The sequence below is a fragment of the Hippopotamus amphibius genome, chromosome 2 (assembly GCF_030028045.1).
Source record: "Hippopotamus amphibius kiboko isolate mHipAmp2 chromosome 2, mHipAmp2.hap2, whole genome shotgun sequence".
Lineage (NCBI taxonomy): Eukaryota > Metazoa > Chordata > Mammalia > Artiodactyla > Hippopotamidae > Hippopotamus > Hippopotamus amphibius.
Window position 1 is genome coordinate 109,550,075 of NC_080187.1, and position 20,893 is coordinate 109,570,967.

Sequence of the window (20,893 nt, forward strand, 5' to 3'; positions counted from 1 at the left end):
GACTGGGCAGAGAAGACAGTGGAGCCCAGGGGTGATCAGGACAACATAAAAATGTCAAGAGAAAAACCAAATACCGTACATTAACGCATATATGTGGAATCTAGAAAAATGGTACAGGTGAACCTATTTGCAAGGCAGAAATAGAGACACAGACGTAGAGAACAAATATATGGACACCAAGCGGTGGTGGCGGGGGGGGAACAAATTGGCAGATTGGGATTGACATATATACACTAGTATGTATAAAATAGATAACTAGTGAGAACCTGCTGTATAGCACAGGGAACTCCACTTAGCTATACAGTAGAAATTAACACAACATTGTAAAACAACTATACCTCAATAAAAATAAAATAACATAACATTAACATAATATAACATAACATAAGCTACTTGGGGGAAAAAAAAGTCAAATAAGAACAAACCCAGAGCGAAGCCTGCCACCGTGTTCTGCCTGCCGTCCACCACAGGGTAGGGTGTCACTGCAGGACCTCGCTTCAGACGTGTGGGATCTCCATTCATTAAACCATCCATCTCTCTGCGAAAAAAAAAAAAAGAAAGAAAAAAAAAAAGGAACAAACCCAGACTAAGTAAAGAGAGACTTTATTTAAAGACGCTTGTGAAGGGGAGAATGCGTCAACCTCAAAGTTGCAAGCATCTCAAGTCGAACAGAAGAAGGCTTTTCTTTTACAGGAAGGAGTGAGCAGGGCTTAGAAACGCCTTTGTGGGGAGGAGGGCAGTGGGGGTGAGGAGGCAGCAAAATTGGGGACTTAGGAAATATTTCTCTGCATGGTTGACCCACTTACCTACCAAGCAGGAATATGAGACCCCACAGCCTACTGTTTCACTCAGAATTTCAGCCCTTTCATGGCTCTGGTCTGCGTTCTGATGTATTGTCTGGGCCACTGGTTTGCTGTTCAACAGTCAAGATCCCCACCTACAATGCACCTGCGGGATTGCTTAGCTGGGAAATTATGGCTTTCAGTCTACAGAGTCGTTCTGTACTTTTTAAAGGTGTGCCCCCGGAAATATCCCTGTGTGTGTGTTTTAAATGTTAGGAGGCTGCCTCCTCCCTTACTTATTCAGCTCAGTGTGTAACTGATTTTTCTCTCTGGTTGTTGGGCCCTTTTTTCATTTTGTTTTAAAGGTTTTTTTGATGTGGACTATTTTTAAAGTCTTTATTGAATTTGTTACAATATGGCTTCTGTTTTGTTTTGGTATGTTGGCGTGAGGCACGTGGGATCTTAGCTCCCAAACCAGGGATTGAAGCCGCACCCCCTGCATGGGAAGGCAACATCTGAACCACTGGACCACCAGGGAAATCCCGGTGTTGGGCCCTTTTGATGCGCTGACTTTCCTTTGTCTGCTCCCTGGGTCCCGTCTGCTGGGGGCCAGCCCTTTATGGGCAGCAGTCCCATGTTGGGTGGAAAGAGCCTCCCTTTGGCTTTGCCTCAAAGTGTCAGGAAGGCCCCCAGGTCCTGAGCCTTGGAGGAGGCCGCCTCCCTCCCGGGTCCCTTAGCTGTGGTGGCCTCCATCATGGAATCCAGCCCCTGGTGCCAGGACTAGAGGGAGCAGGTCTTGATTTCCCCAGAGCCTGTGGTTGTCTGTGGTCAGGCTCTCAGAGTCTCTCCCCTCCTGTCCAGCCTCGGATCCCCACCCTCGAATCCTCAGTGGGGACAGGAAGCCCCCATCCCAACCTGCACCCAACCTTTAGAATTCAACACTCATTGGACATCATGGAGACAGTAGATTGAAGTTGATCCTGGCGAGGTGGTCACTGCGTTTTGAGTGGTCAGAGTGCCTGCCTTACGCTTCGCCAACCACCTTCCAGTTTCATATAGAAAGAGTGACAGGTCTGGAAAACAATTCAGAGAAAACTTCTTGTTCGCATTTAAATATTATTGACAGGGAAGGCCAAGACGTGTGTATTTTTCTGGTTGTGCAAATAAGTGTGCTTAAATGCCAGTATCTGTTGTGTAACGGGTACCCTGTTACCTTTGAGATGGATGCTGGTCTTTTCACAGATCTGTATTAAACCTTTGACGTTTAAATCAAAGTTAATTGTCATAAAAATGGTCCATGTTTTGGGCTTCCCTTGGTGGCGCAGTGCTTAAGAATCCGCCTGCCAATGCAGGCGACATGGGTTCAAGCCCTGGTCTGGGAAGAGCCCACATACCGCAGAGCAACTAAGCCCGTGTGCCGCAACTACTGAGCCCATGTGCTGCAGCTATTGAAGCCCAAGAGCCTAGAGCCCGTGCTCTAGAAGAGTAGCCACCGCAATAAGAAGCCCGCACACAGCAACAAAGAGTAGCCCCCGCTCTCCACTAGAGAAAGCCCACTCACAGCAACAGAGACCCAACATAGCCAAAAATAAAATTAAATAAATAAGTCAATTTAATTAAAAAACCAGTCCATGTTTACTGTCTGGAAATATTATAGAGTTTAATTTCTATGTTATTAGGATATTTGTGAAGAGAATATTTAGTTTTCTTACAAAATAACTTTCAAAACTTACATCCATTTGATCTAACCTTATAGACTAATACACAGTAAAAGTCAGAGGGTGAGTTCAGGGGTGGCTCTAGCAGCCACTGCAGTGTCCGCGCACTGGAGAGTGGAGAAGCGTGTTCCCTCAGGTCTGCTTTGTCAATGCTTTCTGTCCTTAAACAATCTGAAGATTCATTCCTCTACTTTTCATATGTAACTTGCATATTTTCATATTCTGAGTTCTTTATTATTATTATTATATATTTGTATATATATATATAATTTAAACTATTAGTTTAATTTTTCTGCAGTTATAAATACACCAAATTAATACCGCTATGTATTTTACATTAGGTAAACATCTTGAACCTAGAAAAAAAAAAGGAAAAAAGTACCCTTTCCCCCCAAAAAAAACCAACAGATATTTTTTTTTAATCTGTAGAGAAAAAGAAAACATAAAATTTCACATTCTATACATATATGTCGTATATATTCAGTCATTTATAAGTAAGCATTATTTCTGTCAAATTTTACTCTAATGCCAATTGAGTAATACACAAAAACCTGGAATGTTTGTTCAATAGATGTCTTGAAAGCAGCCTAAAGTGATAGCAAAAAAAAAAGGGGACAACGTATAATAAGAAGGAAATAAAATAGTTCAAAAGCGTAACTGCCTTAGGTTATTTAATGTGGAAACGAGTGTCTAGAAAGACACCACAGTGGTCCTTGGGCCACATGGTAGCCAATTAAAAAGCAATTAATTTTATGATGATTCCTTTGAGACATTAATGAGTATTAAATTATTTTCATATGTCACAGCTGGGAAGGAAACATATGTAACATTGTTTTTTCCTATTTATTTAATTTTTTCATACTGTATATTTTAATTACATGTAACACATGCTTATTGTCCCTCACGCGACTTGCCATGCCACATCTGTCCCCAGGCTGAAAAACAGTGAAAACTGATAATTCACTCTGTAAAACTTCCCTCCTCAAAGTGTGGACTGCCCACCAGAGTCTACCTGCTCCTTATCCACTGTTTGGTTCCTTCCTGTCTTTTTTTTTTATTGTGTGCAAAGTTTAACAATTTATGAGCAGGAGAATCAGTCCAGTATATGTTACTCAGCCATTACTGGAAACAGAATGTAAAATAACTGTTTAAATGACAGGTCGAAGAGAGGATTTTTGTCTTATGTTATTTTTGTCTTTGAATCTATAAGACCTAGGAGCATGTATTGAGCCCATGGTGGGCTAGAATGATACTTTATCTTCCATTACCTATTCCTGTGTACCCCTCTCCCTTCCTGAATTTAACAGTCTTTTTTTTATCTTTTTGGTATTACACTACTCTTTAAAATTTTAAACCTTCATGAGTGAGGGCAGTCCGTCAGTCACTTTGACTATGTTTTGAAATCTACGTTTAGTACTTTCCTTTGAATGGTTTTACATTGATTTTATGTGACTCTTAGTTATGCTATTATATTTGCTGCCTAAGCAAATGCAGTTGTTGATATAGGCTTGCATTTCCAGAAGAGTAGGGACTCAACTGCTACGTGTCTATGTTCTAGATGCGAATAACTCCATTCTCTACAATAGCATAAACACTCAGGAATGTTGAGAGATGTTTTTTGACTATAAAGACTTTGTGTTTGATAGCTTGTGCTTTTCTGAAAATTTTGACACATCTGTGAAGAGAAGAGACTGATAGGCATTTCTTAAAAGCGATTTTAGATATCTCATGGGAATTTTGGTTATATCCAAAGGATTATAAGACTTGGTGAATATAGAGGATAAGGGGGCAGAATGGATATTATTTCCTCCACTTTATAATGAAGAAGGTTGAGAGTTAAAATATGAAATCACACAATTAGTAAGTGGTAGAGCTGAGATTTGAGTATAGATTTTATGGGTTCTGAACTTAGGAACTTATGCTCTTTGAGTCTTTGTGTAACCTCCCAATGGGTCTCTCAGAACTCAAGGAGTATCCAAACTGGTTCAAGTACATAATTCATCTAGATTGTGATAGCTGCCTCTGATACACTTACACACATATAAAGACATATAAACACACTTGCACAAAGAGGATAGTTTCCTATTACATTTTGCCTAAAGATTTTAGAAATGTTTCCAAAAATTACTAACCATTATTTTGCCTTTATTATCATGTTTCTGAATGAATGTTTTGTTTCTTTTCTTGTAAATGTAAATAACTTTTATAGAGTGGGATTAATACACGTATTTAAAGCTTCCTTGAATTGAGTTATATTCATAATCTATACTAACTCACAAGAGAAGGATTCTTGTCCATTAAATTATTTCTTTGTCAAATTTACTTATATTAGTCTTAGCGCTAATTGTTGAAAATTTCAAAAATTTACCCAGATTTTTATTATCTTGAGATTTAATGATTAAAACCATGTCCATAATATTATGAAAAAGTATTTTTGTCAGCATCCCTTATACTTCATATTTCTACCTGTAAAGATTATTTTAAGGAGATGATTTTCAAACACTAAACCATTTATTTTCACGGTAATTTTTTAAATTAATTAATTTATTTATTGGCTGTTTTGGGTCTTCACTGCTGCGTGCAGGCTTTCTCTACTTGCGGCGAGCGGGAGCTACTCTTCATGGCAGTGCGTAGGCTTCTCACTGTGGTGGCTTCAGTAGTTGTGGCACATGGGCTCAATAGTTGTGGCTCTCGGGCTCCAGAGTGCAGGCTCAGTAGTTGTGGTGCACGGGTGTAGTTGCTCCGCAGCATGTGGGATCTTCGCAGACCGGGGATCGAACCTGTGTCCCCTGCATTAGCAGGCAGATTCTTAACCACTACGCCACCAGGGAAGTCCCCATGATAATTTTTATATCCTTCATTGAAGATTTCTGTATGCTAAATATTTTGTAAGTCATGGGATGTATAAAATTCAGAGGGTTCTGCATAGTGATTTCTCTTTCTTTTTATAAGTGGAGGGTACTCCCTTATCCTTATTTCTACCATTGTTCCTGACCAGGTCTGGGATATTGATCTTTCTGCCCAAGTGAGTCCCTGAGTGAGTCTTGTCTAAGTGTTTTTCTCCCCAGATCCCTGTCTTGAGCTGATAATGAACCATGTGTACTGTTTTCAATGTCTTACCCTAAACGCATTCACTACCTCAAAGGAAACTTACGTTTTACTGTGCAAAGTTTTCAGTGTCATCTAAGAAGATGATAAACTTGTGCTTCCCTTCACTTCGAGTTGAGAGACAGATTTCAACAAAACCGCTCCGTTTTATGTGTGTTCCCAGACAAGTAGATTCTGGGCTGAATTTCACCAGGGAAATCTGAAAGTCAGAGCCAGTCGTGAGCTGCTTACTTGTTTGGTGTCAAAGCAAAGGAAAGTTGCTGCTGCTTTGGAACTGTGTACTTGGTCAAGACACACAAGGATATTTACTGTGGAAAATATTTGAGCCATGTGAATGAGAACCAGCGTAATTCTGCCCAGGAGGGAGTAGTAAGTCCTGACGGAGAAGGGACCACCAGGTGTGCAAGGACTGAGGTGGGGGCAGAGGAGTGTCACACATCCAGGAAATGCAGTTGTTCACACCAGGGAGTGCTGGAAGGCCCATAAAAGGATCTACAAGGAGAAAGACAGATGAAGCTTTAAAAGCCTGATGAACCCACAAATCGCAAAGCCTTCCTCAGCCAGACATCAGTGTGGTGAGAACCTCCCTGCCCATCCTTATGTATCCTTCACCCCCTCCCAAACTGGAGGAGGTCATAAAATGGAGTTGGGAAAAATGGAAAAGGGTTGGGGTACGTCATGCTCCCCTTGCATGACTGCCTCTGCCACATCCCAGGTAGGGACCTGGAGGCTCAGGTTTGGGGCTGTGAGGGTGATGTGACGTCAGACATCCTGAAATGCCAGTTAACCCACACTTGCTACCTGAAGCCAGGTTAAGGAATTAGGGGACCACCTGATTTTTCAGCCAGGGATAGGATGAAATTTCCACCAAAGAACAAATGTGTACAGAGCATCAAAGAAAAAATAAAAGTGGATTTAGATTGTATCCTGTGAACTTCATGTGTCCAAGATATGTGTGTATGTGATTATGTAATCAATGTGCTGTTATCATATAATGTCTGTGGTACCTGTGCTTATACTTACATAGTAACACAAGACCTTACAACATGTGCAGAGCACAGGGGAACATATAGTCCCTGCCCTTAGCTGGAAGGTTCACTGAGTCCCTTTCTCCCCAAGTGGGGTAATGGTGGCCTCACTTTCATTTGTGTCCAGGGGAGGAGTCTGTGAAAGAGAGTCCCAAAGTCATCATTTACCTGAAATAAAATTCATTTCTCCTAAGTGGACAGCCTAAGTCTGTAAAACTTATAGGAGAAAATATAAACACAAGCACATGTCACCTTTGGTCAGCAGAGATATCTTAGCTAAGACACACAAAAGTGATGTCAAACTTCATCAAACTTAAAAATGTTTGATTTTTAAAAGATCCTGCTTTAACAGTGAAAAGACAAGCCACAAAGTGGAGAAAATATTGGCAAATACGTATCCAATAAAAGCCTTGCCTCTTGAAAACATAAATATCACTCAAATCTCAATAGTGGTAAAACAAGCAACCCAACTAAACATGGGCAAAACATCTGTACATGTCACCAGAGAAGGTCGCATGTAAGGAAGCTAGATGTCCGTCAGCCTTAGGGAGAGGCTGAACTTTTGTCCACAATGAGATACCTCTTACATCCTTATGAGAACAGCTCCAGGTAAACAACAGTGCCTATGAGGCCAGGGGTAACTGTGTCTCTCATCCTGGTGATGGGAACGCAAAGTGGTACAGCCACTTGGAAGAACAGCTGGGCAGTGTTCTATAAAAGGAACATGGACTTGCCATATGACCCAGAAGTCCCATTTTAAGATATTTATCCTTTAGAAATTACAGCGTAGGTTCACATAAAAACATCTGTGAATGTTTATAACAACTTTATTTATAATTACAACTGGCCAGAACCCAAATGTCCTTGCCTGGAGAGTGGATGAAGAAATGGTTATTCATCTCTATGATAAAATAAGATTTGTGTTGGTGGTGGAATTAGTCGTGGAATGAAGGTCTGCTCTGCACCCAACGTAACAGAGCCTCAAGCTGCTTTAAGAGTCAGGCTGACGTGCAGGTTTTTAACTTCATGTGAGAACTAAGTATAACACGTGGAGGAATTCCACAAAAACCCAACCACTGATAATTTAAAATTCGCAGTGTACAGTATCCAGTTGCAATTTAGCAGGTACGCTATGGAGCATAAAAATATGGTCCACAGTTTGGAGAAACTTTAATCCAGGAAACATCCCCAGAAATAACAGTGATTGTGGCATGAGCATACAAGGACCTGAAACAACTATTGTAAACAGTATTATATGCACAGTTATATAAAGGCAAACAAGGACAGCAGTTCCAAAAGGGGATATATGATTAAAACACCCACATAATATGTCTGGGGAAATTGGCAACAAATGAGATGAAAAATGTGCTGGGTGAGTTAAAAGCACATTGGACACCGCAGAAGAAAAAGTCCATGTGCCTGAAGAGGTAGGATAGAGACTGTCCAAAATAAAGCACACAGGGAAAAAAAAAGAACAAACAGAAGCTTGTGTCTTAGTGAACTGTGCAGCGTGTCAGATGCATTGCCTGTGAGTATCGGTACTGGAGGTGTGAGACTCAGAAGATTTTATGAAGAAATAATGGCTAAATTTTTTCTGAACTTGATGAATATTATAAACCCACAGATACAAGAAATACAATAAAAATCAAGCCATAGAAACAAAGAAAACTGAACTGAAGCACACCCTAATCAAAATGCTGAGGAGACTCTTGAAAAGCAGCCAGAAGAAAAAAAAAAGATGGGGGGAAAGGATTTACAAATTGTGTTCAAAGGAACAAAGGTCAGATGTCAGCAAGGTTTTCCTCAGAGACCATGAGGCCAGAACACAGCGGAACATTTCTAATGTGCGAAAAGAAAAGAAAAAAATTACCACCCCTGGCAAAAAGATTTTTCAGAAAGCTAAAATCAAGACTTTCTTAAACAATCCATTTCATCCCACCTCCCACCCCTTTTTCCCCCTTGGTATCCATACGTCTGTTCTCTACGTCTGTCTCTATTTCTGCTTTGTGAATAAAGTCATCACTCGGTGCTCTGTGCTGACCTAAATGGGAAGGAAATCCAAAAAGTGGGGATATAGGTATATGTATAACTGATTCACTTTGCTGTACAGTAGAAACTGACACAGCAGTGTAAAGCAACTATATTCCAATTGAAAAGAAAATCCAAAAAAAAAATTTTTTTAAAGACTTTCTTAATTCAAAGTTGAGAAATTTCAAGAAATATTACAGGAATTTCTGGAAGGTAATGACGTCACACGGAAGTATCTATCTACACAGAGGAATATTGGGGGCCAGAAATGTGACAGGATGAGAAATACTGCATTTGATTCCTGCCTGGGATTCCTGACACAGAGCTTCTGTTACCCTAATTTCCTGAGTAGTCGAGGTGCTGGGAATGTCTCTTGTTCTGATATCTGGTCTTTGACCCCATTTCCTGACACAGGGTTCCTAAAACCCTTGTCATTTCCCACGTGATGAGGCTGATAGGAGCTCCTTCCACAGAGCCCCAGATCCCCCAGAACTTCTGGGTGAGAGGAGCGTCTTCTGTGTAAGGGGACGACTCTGGGGGCTCCTGGATGGCCTCAGGGTGGGGGCCGGTCACCAGAAAGACCAAGTCCTGGTTAGGAGGGAGGAGCTTTCAGCCCCCCTCCATCCTCTGGGGAGGGGGCAGGGCTAGAGATGAGTTAGTAATCACTCATGCCTACGTGATGGAGTCCTCATAAAATCCCCAAGCACAGGGTCCAGAGAGCTTCTGGGCGGTGGGTGCATCCCCATGCTGAGAGGGTGATGCACCCCATCCCTGTGGGACAGAAGCTCTGGCGCGGGACACTTCCAGACCTCGCCCTGGGTACCACTGCATCTGGTTATCTGTTGCGATCCTTTATAATTTACTCTATTATAAACTGGCAAACGTAGGTAATGTTTTCTCTGAGTTCTGTGCTGTTATAATAAATTATGGAAACTGAGGAGGGTTGTGGGTACCCCCGTCTGCACACAAGTGGGGACCTGGGACCCCACCACTTGCACTTGGTATGTGAGGTGGGGGCCGTCTCGTGGAGCTGAGCCTGTAGCCTGTGGGATATGAGGAAAGGGGTCAGCACTGAACTGAACTGAACTGCAGGACCCGCACTGCCTTCCACAGAGAATAGTGTTGGGTGGGAAACCTACACATTCGGTGTCAGTGTTATGCATAGAAAGATTTTCCTTTAAAAGGTTTTTTTCTCAGTTTTAATCACTTGAAAGTCTATTAAGTTCTTTAGAGCAAACATCATAACCAAGTGCTGTGCGGTTTACAAGATGTAGAATTAAAATGGATGAATTGAAGAAGGTGTGGAAGGATTGGGGTCTAAGTACACCCTGGTAAGTTCCTTACAGCAGATGTCAGGGGTATGACATTATTTGAAGGTAAATATGATAACCAGTGACATATACTGTAAACCCTGCAGCAACCACCAAACAATAAAATAAATATAGTGAATAAACTACATTAGTTTTCTACTGCCGATGTAACATTACCACAAAACGTAGTAATTTAGGAGCACAGCCTCAGTGTTTCACAGCTCTGTAGATCCGAGGTCTAATGCAGGTCTCACCACACTGAGATGGAGGTGTCGGAGGCTCCAGGAGAGGACCCGTTTCCCAGGGCAGTGGGTGGTGGTCAGAATTCAGTACCCAAAGCTGTAGGACCAGGGCCCCCCTTTCCTTTGTGGTGTTCTCAGCTCCCAGGGAGCACCCGCGTTCCTGGGCTCACCGCCTCCTTCCTCTGTCTTCAAAGCCTCTTTTTTTTTTTTTTCTGTGTCATTTCTGTCTGACTAGAGCTGGGAAAATTTTTCTCTTTTAAGGGTTTATGTAATTAGGTTGGGTCAAGGCAGATAACCCATGATGAGCTCACAATTTTGAAGTCAACTGATTGGCAGCCTTAATTCCACCCGTACTCTTAACTCCCTTTTGGATGTGGTATCACGTAGGTCCACGTGGATGTGTTTGAGGGACCACGGTTTTGCCTGCCACATAAACTGATAGTGGAGATTAAGTGAGAATCATAAAAAATAAAAGCAACGTAGTTAATAAAAAACAAGACAGGAAAAGAGAGGAAAAAGCAAATAATAGAGGAACTGAATCAAATAATAGCAAGATGGAAGTTTTAAGTACAACCATTATGATAACAATATTAAATGCATGTGGCCTTAAGACTTCAGTAATAAGACAGAGATTATCAGACTTGGAAAAAATGTGAGACTCAGTGCCATGCTCTCTCTCAGAAACCCATTTTAAATATAAAATGCAAATTAGTTGAAAGTAAAATAATAGAAATACTGATCATAAGAAAGCTGGAGTGGCTATGTTTATATGAGACAAAGTAGACTTCAGAAATTGGGTGAAAGCAAAAGTTTTTACTTTGGTTATACAATTCAGATTTCTGGCTAGACCTAGAGTTCCTATATATATACATACATATATATATATATATATATATATATATACATACATACATACACACACACTTACAATATTTGTACTGTATTACATATAATAAATATTCAGTAGCATGTCCGAAAATGCTCAAAGTCACCACATAGTTTCTATGGCTCCAAAAGTTTAAAATAAGACAGGAAAACATTTTTACCAAATTAACTTTTTTATATTTGTAGCATCAACAGAATCATACTGAATAGTTTACATTTATTGATAATTTAGACTATCAGAATAATTTTATTTCTAGTCCTTTTCTGTTATTTGTTATTCCAGTGACCCTTGTAACACAACTTTATGTATATCATTCAAATAACATAAATTCACTGTATTTTTTATCTCCAGGGTAACATCAGTCATGCTTAAAAATCCCCACATTATCTAGATGTAGACATTAAAGCCTTGATACATTAAGTAACTTAACCACGGCAAGGTAGTGGCAGAACTCGGGCCAGTGACCTGAGTCCAAATCACATTCCCTGACATTCTCCATGTAAGACATCACATGTCATCAAAGTGATCATTCACCAGGCATGTGCTCTATAAGAAGTCCATTTCTTTGTAACATAAAGGATAAAGTCTTAGTCCTGTTGTGTCTAAAGTTTGTTAAGTACCTGTGCAGGTCGTATTTTCAGAAATATTCTTTCATGTTGATATCTGGTTTGTAGAAAAGCTCTCCTCAAAGCAGAGCTACAAAAATCATTGAATGGTTAAGGCCACTTCTCTTTGACCCTGTAATGAGAAAAATAACAATGCATTACAACTGACAAGGATGTTGACTGGCACGTCATAAAAGCTGGGCAGAGATCATTTTAAAACTTATATTTTAAAGATTGGTGATTGTTCAGAAGAAACTCAGGTGAAGATGTGATGCAGACATTCCACAGAAATCTCTCACAAGGGCTGTTCTGGTTCCTTCCCTCTGGTATCCCAGCTTCCACCCCAGTTCCCATCAGAACAGCCATTCAGCGGGCAGAGTATCAAGATCCTCTGTAATAAGCACATTGAATCTACACAGAGTCAAGCACAAGTTGGTCTCTGTTGAATTACCTTTATTTCTATAACTTAGTACCTCTTGAATTCTGTCTTATACCAAGCACTGTGCAAGGAACTGTGGGTAAATAGAAGAGTTCACAATACAATGAATATATTAGAAATCTAGGCCAGTTATTTTAATACAATGTAATAGTGGAGGTATATGCAAAAGGTGCTAAAGGAAAATCTCTGGCCATTAGATGCATTGTATTCAAAGAGCTAACTTCTCCATAGACATTATTAATAAATGGCTAACAGATTTGAAAGCTGATATCAATTTGTTTTCTTATGAGAGTGTTATCAACATCTATGTCATTATTTTAGGATGCTAACTCCTGGATGTCATAGTTATAATTTTGCATGAGTTGTAAATTGCCTGCCTCAATTATCATGAAGCATTAAGAAATCAGTACCATACTTTAGAATGTGCTAATTTAAAGCCTTTTTTATTTCTGACCTGTTATTTATCTGCATATCTCAAAGAAATATTTTGGATGTTTGGGTGAAGTGTTCTATTGGGTGGGCCAAAAGTTTCGTTCGGTTTTTTCTGTAAGATGGCTCTAGTAGCACTCAGTTATCCTTAACTTCATTTGAAACAATTTTGTTAGATTGTATGTGACAGCTGTCATATCAGTGTGCATTTAAAAAAGTCTTATAAAAATTGGTGAATTTTTGTGTAGCCATTTTAATGTTGAAGACGGAAGGAAAAAAAGCAACACTTTTGGCATATTATGCTTTGCTATTTCAAGAAAGGTAAAAACGCAACTGAAACACAAAAAGATTTGTGCAGTGTATGGAGAAGGTGCTGTGACTGATTGAACGTGTCAGAAGTGGTTTGTGAAGTTTTGTGCTGGAGAATTCTCATTGGATGATGCTCCACGGTCAGGTAGACCAGTTGAAGTTGATAGCAATCAAATCGAGATATTCACTGAGAACAATCAACATTGTACCATGTGGGAGAGAGCCGACATACTCAAAATATCCAGATCAAGCGTTGAAAATCATTTGCACCAGCTTGGTTATGTGAATCGTTTGTGTGTGTGTGTGTGTGTGTGTGTGTGTGTGTGTGTGTATCCTACCATGTCATTTTATTTTTATTTTTTTTAACATACAATAAACTGCATACATTTTATGTGAGTCGTTTTGATGTTTGGGTTCCACATAAGTTAAGCGAGAAAAAACCTTCTTGACCATATTTCCACATGCATTTTTCTACTGAAATGTAATGAAAATGGCTCCATTTTTAAAACAAACTGTGACAAGCAATGAAAAGTAGATACTGTACAACAATGTGGAACAGAAGAGATCATGGGATGAGTGAAATGAACCACCACCAACCACACCAATGACCAATTTTCATCCAAAGAAGGTGATGTGTGTATGGTGGGATTGGAAGGGAGTCCTCTATTATGAGCTCCTTCTGGAAAACCAAATGATTAATTCCAGCAGGTACTGCTCCCACTTAGACCAACCGAAAGCAGCACTCAATGAAAAGCATCCAGGATGAGTCAACAGAAAATACATAATCTTCCATCAGGATAACGCTAGACCACAAGTTTTTTTGATGACCAGGCAAAACTGTTACAGCTTAGCTGCGAAGTTCAGATTCATCCACCGTATTCACCAGATATTGCACCTTCGGATTTCCATTTATTTCGGTCTTTACAAAATTCTCTTAATGGAAAAAATTTCAATTCCCTGGAAGACTGTAAAAGGCACCTGGAACAGTTCTTTGCTCAAAAAGATAAGTTTTGGGAAGATGGAATTATGAAGTTGCCTAAAAATGGCAGAGTAGTGGAACAGAAGGGCGAATATGTTGTTCAATAAAGTTCTTGGTGAAAATGAAAAATGTGTCTTTTATTTTTATTTAAAAACTGAAGGCACTTTTTGGCCCACCCAATAAACAAAGTCAGATCACGTCAACACTGCTGTCAGTCCTCCCTGTGCTGAGAAGGACAGGGCACGCTTGCTCTGTGCTCTCTGCACTGGTCCCTTCATCACTCCTTCCAGCAGAAAGTGCTCCTGTTGATCCCCAGCCACCGGCTTCTGCTCACCTCCTCTGGGATGCCCTGTATCCCGTCCACCTCAGCATCTCAGCGCCGAGCATGAGCCCCCAGGCTCTGCTTCACCCAGAGCCGCCTCTGCCTTTTACTGCACGGCTGTACTGCAGCTGTCTTTCCCACTTTGGCAGCAACAGGACCTTCCCCCGGGGGTCAGACGCCCCCCCTCCTCGCAGACTCTGGCACATTTATAGGAAGCTTTTGCAGCCCCCTCCCTGCAGAGCTCTGAGGGGCTCACCAGTTGACTTCTCCCTTCAGAAGTAGATGGGGAAGGGTATAGCCTCAGGTCACTAACTCCCAGTGCCATTCTCTCCTCTTCCCAGACTATTTGTTCATAACACAGTTGTTTCTTTTTTTTTAATTAATTAATTTATTTAATTTTTTTATTGTCTCCATTAGGTCTTCTTTGCTGCCCACAGGCTTTCTCTAGTTGCGGACAGTGGGGGCTACTCTTTGTTGTAGTGCGCAGATTTCTCAATGCGGTGGCTTCTCTTATTGCGGAGCTCGGGCTCTAGGCTCATGGGCTTCAGTAGTTACGACACATGGGCTCAATAGTTGTGGCTCATGGGCTTAGTTGCTCTGTGGCATGTGAGATCTTCCTGGAGCAGGGCTCGAACCCGGGCCCCCTGCATTAGCAGGCGGATTCTTAACCACTGCACCACCTAGGAAGTCCCTCTTTTTTTTTAATTAAATTTTATTGGAGTATAATTGCTTTACAATGTTGGGTTAGTTTCTGCTATACAGCAAAGTGAATCAGCTATACATATAGCCCCTCTTTTTTGGATTTCCTTCCCATTTAGGTCACCACAGGGCATTGAGTAGAGTTCCCTGTGTTATGCAGTAGGTTCTCATTAGTTATCTATTTTATACATAGTATCAATAGTGTATATATGTCAATCCCCATCTCCCTATTCATCCCACTCCCCCTTTCCCCCTTGGTATCCATAAATTTGCTCTATACGTCTCTGTCTCTATTTCTGCTTTACAAATAAGTTCATCTGTACCGTTTTTCTAGATTCCACATATATGCACTAATATGCAATATTTGTTTTTCTCTTTCTGACTTACTTCACTCTGTATGACAGTCTCTAGGTCCATCCACGCCTCTGCAAATGGCCCAATTTCGTTCCTTTTTATGACTGAGTAATATTCCATTGTACATATGTGCCACATCTTTTTCATCCATTCATCTGTCAATGGACATTTAGGTTGCTTCTGTGTCTTGGCTATTGTAAATAGTGCTGCAGTGAACATCAGGGTGAACGTGTCTTTTTGAATTATGGTTTTCTCTGGGTATATGCCCAGTAGTGGGATTGCTGGGTCATATGATAGTTCTATTTTTAGTTTTTTAAGGAACCTCCATACAGTTTTCCATAGTGGAAAACCAGTTTACATTCCCACCAACAGTGCAAGAAGGTTCCCTTTTCTCCACACTCTCTCCAGCATTTATTGTTTCTGATGATGGCCATTCTGACCAGTGTGATGTGATACCTCATTGTAGTGTTGATTTGCATTTTTCTAGTAATTAGTGATGTTGAGCATCTTTTCATATGTTTGTTGGCCATGCATCTGTCTTCTTTGGAGAAATGTCTATTTAGGTCTTCCACCCATTTTTTGATTGGGTTGTTTGTTTTTTTGATATTGAGGCACATGAGCTGCTTGTATATTTTGGAGATTAATCCTTTGTCAGTTGCTTTGTCTGCAAATATTTTCTCCCATTCTGAGGGTTGTCTTTTCGTCTTGTTTACAGTTTCCCTTGGTGTGCAAAGCTTTTAAGTTTAATTAGGTCCCATTTGTTTATTTTTTGTTTTTATTTTCATTACTCTAGGAGGTGGGTCAAAAAATATCTTGCTAAAGGCAGTTAGGTTTTTCCATTGCCTCCTAACAAGCTTGGGAAAGGAGGGCGTGCTCAAAGGCACACCAGAATCTCACACACGGAACTCAGGTGCTTTGAATGGTTTTGCACAGTTTAGTGTATCTTTTTCTGCAGGTTGCTTTCATCATGTAATCCCTGGGCATTTGACAACTTCGCGTTCTAAGAGGCAGTTTCCACCAATGTCTCAAACCAGGCTGTTTTCAAAGTAAACTCTAAGAGAGTGGGGTCTTGTCTGAATGTTTCAACCGTGTATTCCTAGAACCAGCGTCAGGACCTGGAAAGTCAATAGGAATTGAGCAATTCATGTTTGTTGTCTGTCTGTTTGTTTGTGAGAATTCTGTTTGCTTCTACAAACAATTTTACAAAGAAAAATACACACAATGAGAAAACCACTGAATTTCTGTCTCTCCTCTTTTATGAAACTGTCACAAATACTGCTTTACCTTTGTACCCTATTGTCAGGCACAGTGATGCACAGATAGAAAGCACTAAATATGCTCTGAATTTATTAGTAAAGTAAATCCTGAAAAGGTGGTGAAATTTTGAATTTCTAAAATCCCATCTCCTAGAGTCAACACCTATTTCATTTTTAATCCTAAGTATCCTTAAAATGCTAAATAGAATTTAAACATGAAATCCTAAATATCTATATCTATTTGCACTTATTCTTGCATCTCGAATTAGAACAAACTAAAGTGTTCAAAATAGTGCATGTAACAATTAGAACATAAACTTCACTACCCCTAAGAGGGGATTCCACTGATAAATGGTTAAACTACTCTTCAACTTCTGCTGTTGAAGATTAAGTCTTTTTGATACTTGGTTTTCAGAAAGCTGTCACATCTCCAAACACGTTCTCTCTTCCATACCAGTGAAGCGAGTATTGGGTTTTTTTCACTGTAATGAGTGAAAAATAGTAAATAAATCAAAAAATGGATGACAAAATCCATGTTCAAGTTAGCTTAAACATGACAAATAAGAAGAGTTGAAAGTAAATTTCTAAATTATGCTTCACACACTGAAGGTTTTTAGGACACGGAGTCTCAGTGAGGTCTGCAGCTAACCCCAGGTAACCTACATTTTGACAGTGTGTAGCTAGGAAAGAAATCTGCCCCATCCAGTGTGCCCTGACACCTCCCATTGTAGCAGATTTGTGCTTAAAAAGTTGCCTTGAGGAAAGCAGAGGACAGAGCAGCATGTAAATTATGTGGTGGTTATTCTTTCTCTGGATATTACTTGTGAAATATCACAATCATCATGGTTCTACCAGGATACAGAGCATTATTGAAATTATTTATTATGTGTTGTACAAAGGGCATTTTCATTGCTTGGAATAAAAAAATGAATTTTATTTCTTTATGAGTAGGATATTATTAAATTATAGCTATATCCATCCAGCAAGGCATTCATCATGATAACCTATTTATTCAGAAAAAGCTTAAACAATCAAAAAAATAGTAAATAATATATAATGTATTTACAGTAGTAACTGCCATTGAGTGAATGACTGATTGGTACTAGCTGTCTTATATTCTGGTAAGATAACCCTCACAACTATCCTGAAAGGTGTGTGTTACTACCCCCACTTCACTTTGAAACCAGTTACTCAAGATGGATTTAAGCCCGACTCCTGACTGCTGAGTAGGTGCCCTAAGGAACCTGCTACCGATTGCAAGTTCATGTGCCCGGTGCACAGAGAGGCCAAACAAATCGAAACGCTGGAGTTTGCAGCATAGAAAAGTTTATTGCAGGGCCAGCAAGGAGTCAGGTGGCTCAGGCACAAAAAATCCGAAACTCCCGGAAGGGTTTCAGCAAAGCATTTTTAAAGGCCAGGTGAGAGAGGAGCATGGTTGGTTGTTGAAAACTTCTTGGTGTCAGAATCCTTTGTTCTTGCATCTGTCCATGTAGGTCAGGTCATGAGGTTCCTGTAAACCTGCAACAAGACAAATGTTACTCTCTGTTCAGCAAGTTTTTCTCTCTGTATGAATGGAAAAGTGTTACACCCTTAAAGGCCAGAGCCTTGAGAATGGGCTCTCCTGTATATTTCAGGCTAGAGGCAACATTCTTAACTCAAAACAGGAGAATACAAAGGTTAAAGTAAAGAAAACAGTTCCAAGATGGAGTCAGATTCGCTCTTCTCTATTACAAACCGGCTGGGATGCTTCTTTATTTTGCTTGCTGCTGATGGCGACTTTCATGTTTAGCTAATATCTTTCCATCTTTGCCTTTAGGATTTGATACCAGTATTTTGCCAATTTGCAAGGATTCCCTTGGCTGGATGTTTAACAGACTTGATACAAACTATGACCTGCTCCTGGACCAGTCGGAACTAGGGAGCATTTACCTGGATAAGAACGAGCAGTGCACCGAGGCCTTCTTCAACTCCTGTGACACATACAAGGACAGCTCCATCTCCAACAACGAGTGGTGCTACTGCTTCCAGAGGCAGCAAGGTACCAATGCCAAATGCTATCTCATCCTCGCAGTAAAAACAGTGCACTACAGATAAGTTCCTTTGTACCCTTTCTTTAATCTACAAAACAGAAATAGAGTTACAGATATAGAAGACAAACTTATGGTTACCAGGGAGGAACGGGGGGGAGAATAAATTGGGAGACTGGGATTGACATATACACACTACTGTATATAAAATAGATAACTAATAAGGACCTACTGTGTCGCACAGGGAACTCTACTCAGTACTCTGTAATGGCCTATATGGGAAAAGAATCTCAAAAAGAGTGGATATATGTATATGTGTAACTAATTCCCTTTGCTGTATAGCAGAAACTAACACAATATTGTAAATCAACTATACTCCAATAAAAAAAAATTTTTTTAATTTTTTTCAATTAAAAAAAACAGTGCACTACACCCCATTCATTGTGGGGGATATTTTTCTAATCAGAGTGTTTAATAAAAAAGCAAATAAGCAGCGTGTTGAACAGTATAACTCAGCTAGGGATGCAAAACACGCTAAATGAGATAAAAATGTAATTAATATTTTATATTAATGCACTTCATTATAGTTTCCGTTATGAACCACCAAGGGGCATACAGAGATATGAGAACATAGATATTAAAAGTAATCATTTAAATTAATTTGCTATCTGCTTTGCCCACAGTGTAAAATAAATGGGTTTTTATCACTGTACCGTGGAGTTTTAATGTTCTATTTTGTGATCTTATTAAACGAGCCAAATGAACCACGACATTCACCATAAAGTTATTTTTACACATTTGATTTTAAAATGACTTAGCCTTTCAAACTTTTAAGATAACTTACCTTTATGAAAATTCACTAGCAAAGAAAGAGTCTCAATTCCTCGGAGGAGGCGAGGCAGCCTGAAGAGTTGGATGAGGCTGGTCCTTCGTGGGTCCTGCTTCACTAGGAAACAGTAACGGAAGGGAAACTTGGAGCCATGCTTATGTCATCAGCCAAATGATAACTAAAATTAAGTCAGTAAGGGAAATAGACCCAAAACACTCACATTATGATAAAGTTTGGGGAAATTAAGAAAAAAATGACGTGTAACTTTGATGCTAATTTTGAAAAACAAATTGGGAATTAGTCTAACGTGATACATCTGCTATTGTCACTGCATTTTTAAAGCCCTTGACAGTTCGAGAATGAACAAACTGCTCTACACTGTGTTAATGATTCTCAGGTTTTCATACAGACACCAGCTTATTATTTCAGGCATTTTACAATCGCGATTACTTTTTCCCATATTAGTAATAGTTCAGTGGTTAGGGATGACATGCTTACCTGTAAATTCATGAGTATTGAGTCAACAGCAGAGTTTGTAGCACGGATTAACTATTTATAAACTACTTTGAAGAAAGTTTAAAAAGTAGATTGGATTTGTTAAGATATTCTGAATCATACACACAGACACAAACACATACACACGTAGACACACACGTACACCGAGACTCACAAATACAGTCACATTCAGACACACATACATACACACGCTTGTTTACTTACACTGTTACATACGTGCTTTCTCGGTGACTGAATATCCCTAAAAAACTTCATCCTAGTTTTAATGACTGGTATATACTTAAATCATTTACAGAATAAAAAAGTAAATCCAGGTAAACTGCCATAAAAATGTGGTCTTTTGTTATGATGACAAATGTTATTTTAATTTTTCTTTGATTATGATAGCATGTCCATATACATGGAACATTTTAAAATATTCTGAATAACTCTGAATGTTTCTACTGCAGAAATAAATATTTTTATCTTAAAACATTCCTAGATTTTGCAGTAATATTCGTAGAACTGATTCAAGGTCCCCAAAAGATTCTGTTTATTCACTTCCAGAGTATCAAAATCTTCATAGTCATATGAAGATGTTCTCTGAGATCATTTAATAGATGGTAGAAATAATCTAGTAAATGGCACCCAAGCTGCTTAAATGATTTATACAACTTCCCAAAAGCTTAGGAGAGTTTGGCTAATTCTGTTCATTAATATGCTAGAAAACATTACAAAAGCTCTATCAGGGTAACTGACTGTGGAGTTCGCCCATTAAGTGATTTCATGAAAAAGAATAAACGTTAAAAACATTTTTTCAAATGTTTCACCTTATGAAGAATGTGTTTTTCCTGCTTATTCAATAAGAACAGCAAATTCTTAAGTTTATTATAATTGAAATAGTAGGGGGTGGGGGTACACGTGTGCGTATAGAGAGAGAAAGAAGGAGGGAGAATAATGTATAATGGGGTGTTATTAATTCAGAATGACTTAAAACTGCGATCAGGACTATAGTTGTATGGGTGTTGGAAAATATCTGAAAAATAAA

General features: G+C 39.6%; 1 protein-coding gene across 2 annotated transcripts in view; it reads left to right on the forward strand.

Moving 5' to 3' along the window:
- The window catches only part of SPOCK3 (SPARC (osteonectin), cwcv and kazal like domains proteoglycan 3), a 426,984-nt gene that overhangs the window by 394,757 nt on the left and 11,334 nt on the right, over positions 1-20,893 (forward strand). For both annotated transcript variants that reach the window (XM_057722257.1, XM_057722256.1), the window contains one exon: positions 18,311-18,532. In XM_057722257.1, the coding sequence (XP_057578240.1) occupies positions 18,311-18,532 (222 nt within the window). The remainder of the gene's footprint in view (positions 1-18,310; positions 18,533-20,893) is intronic.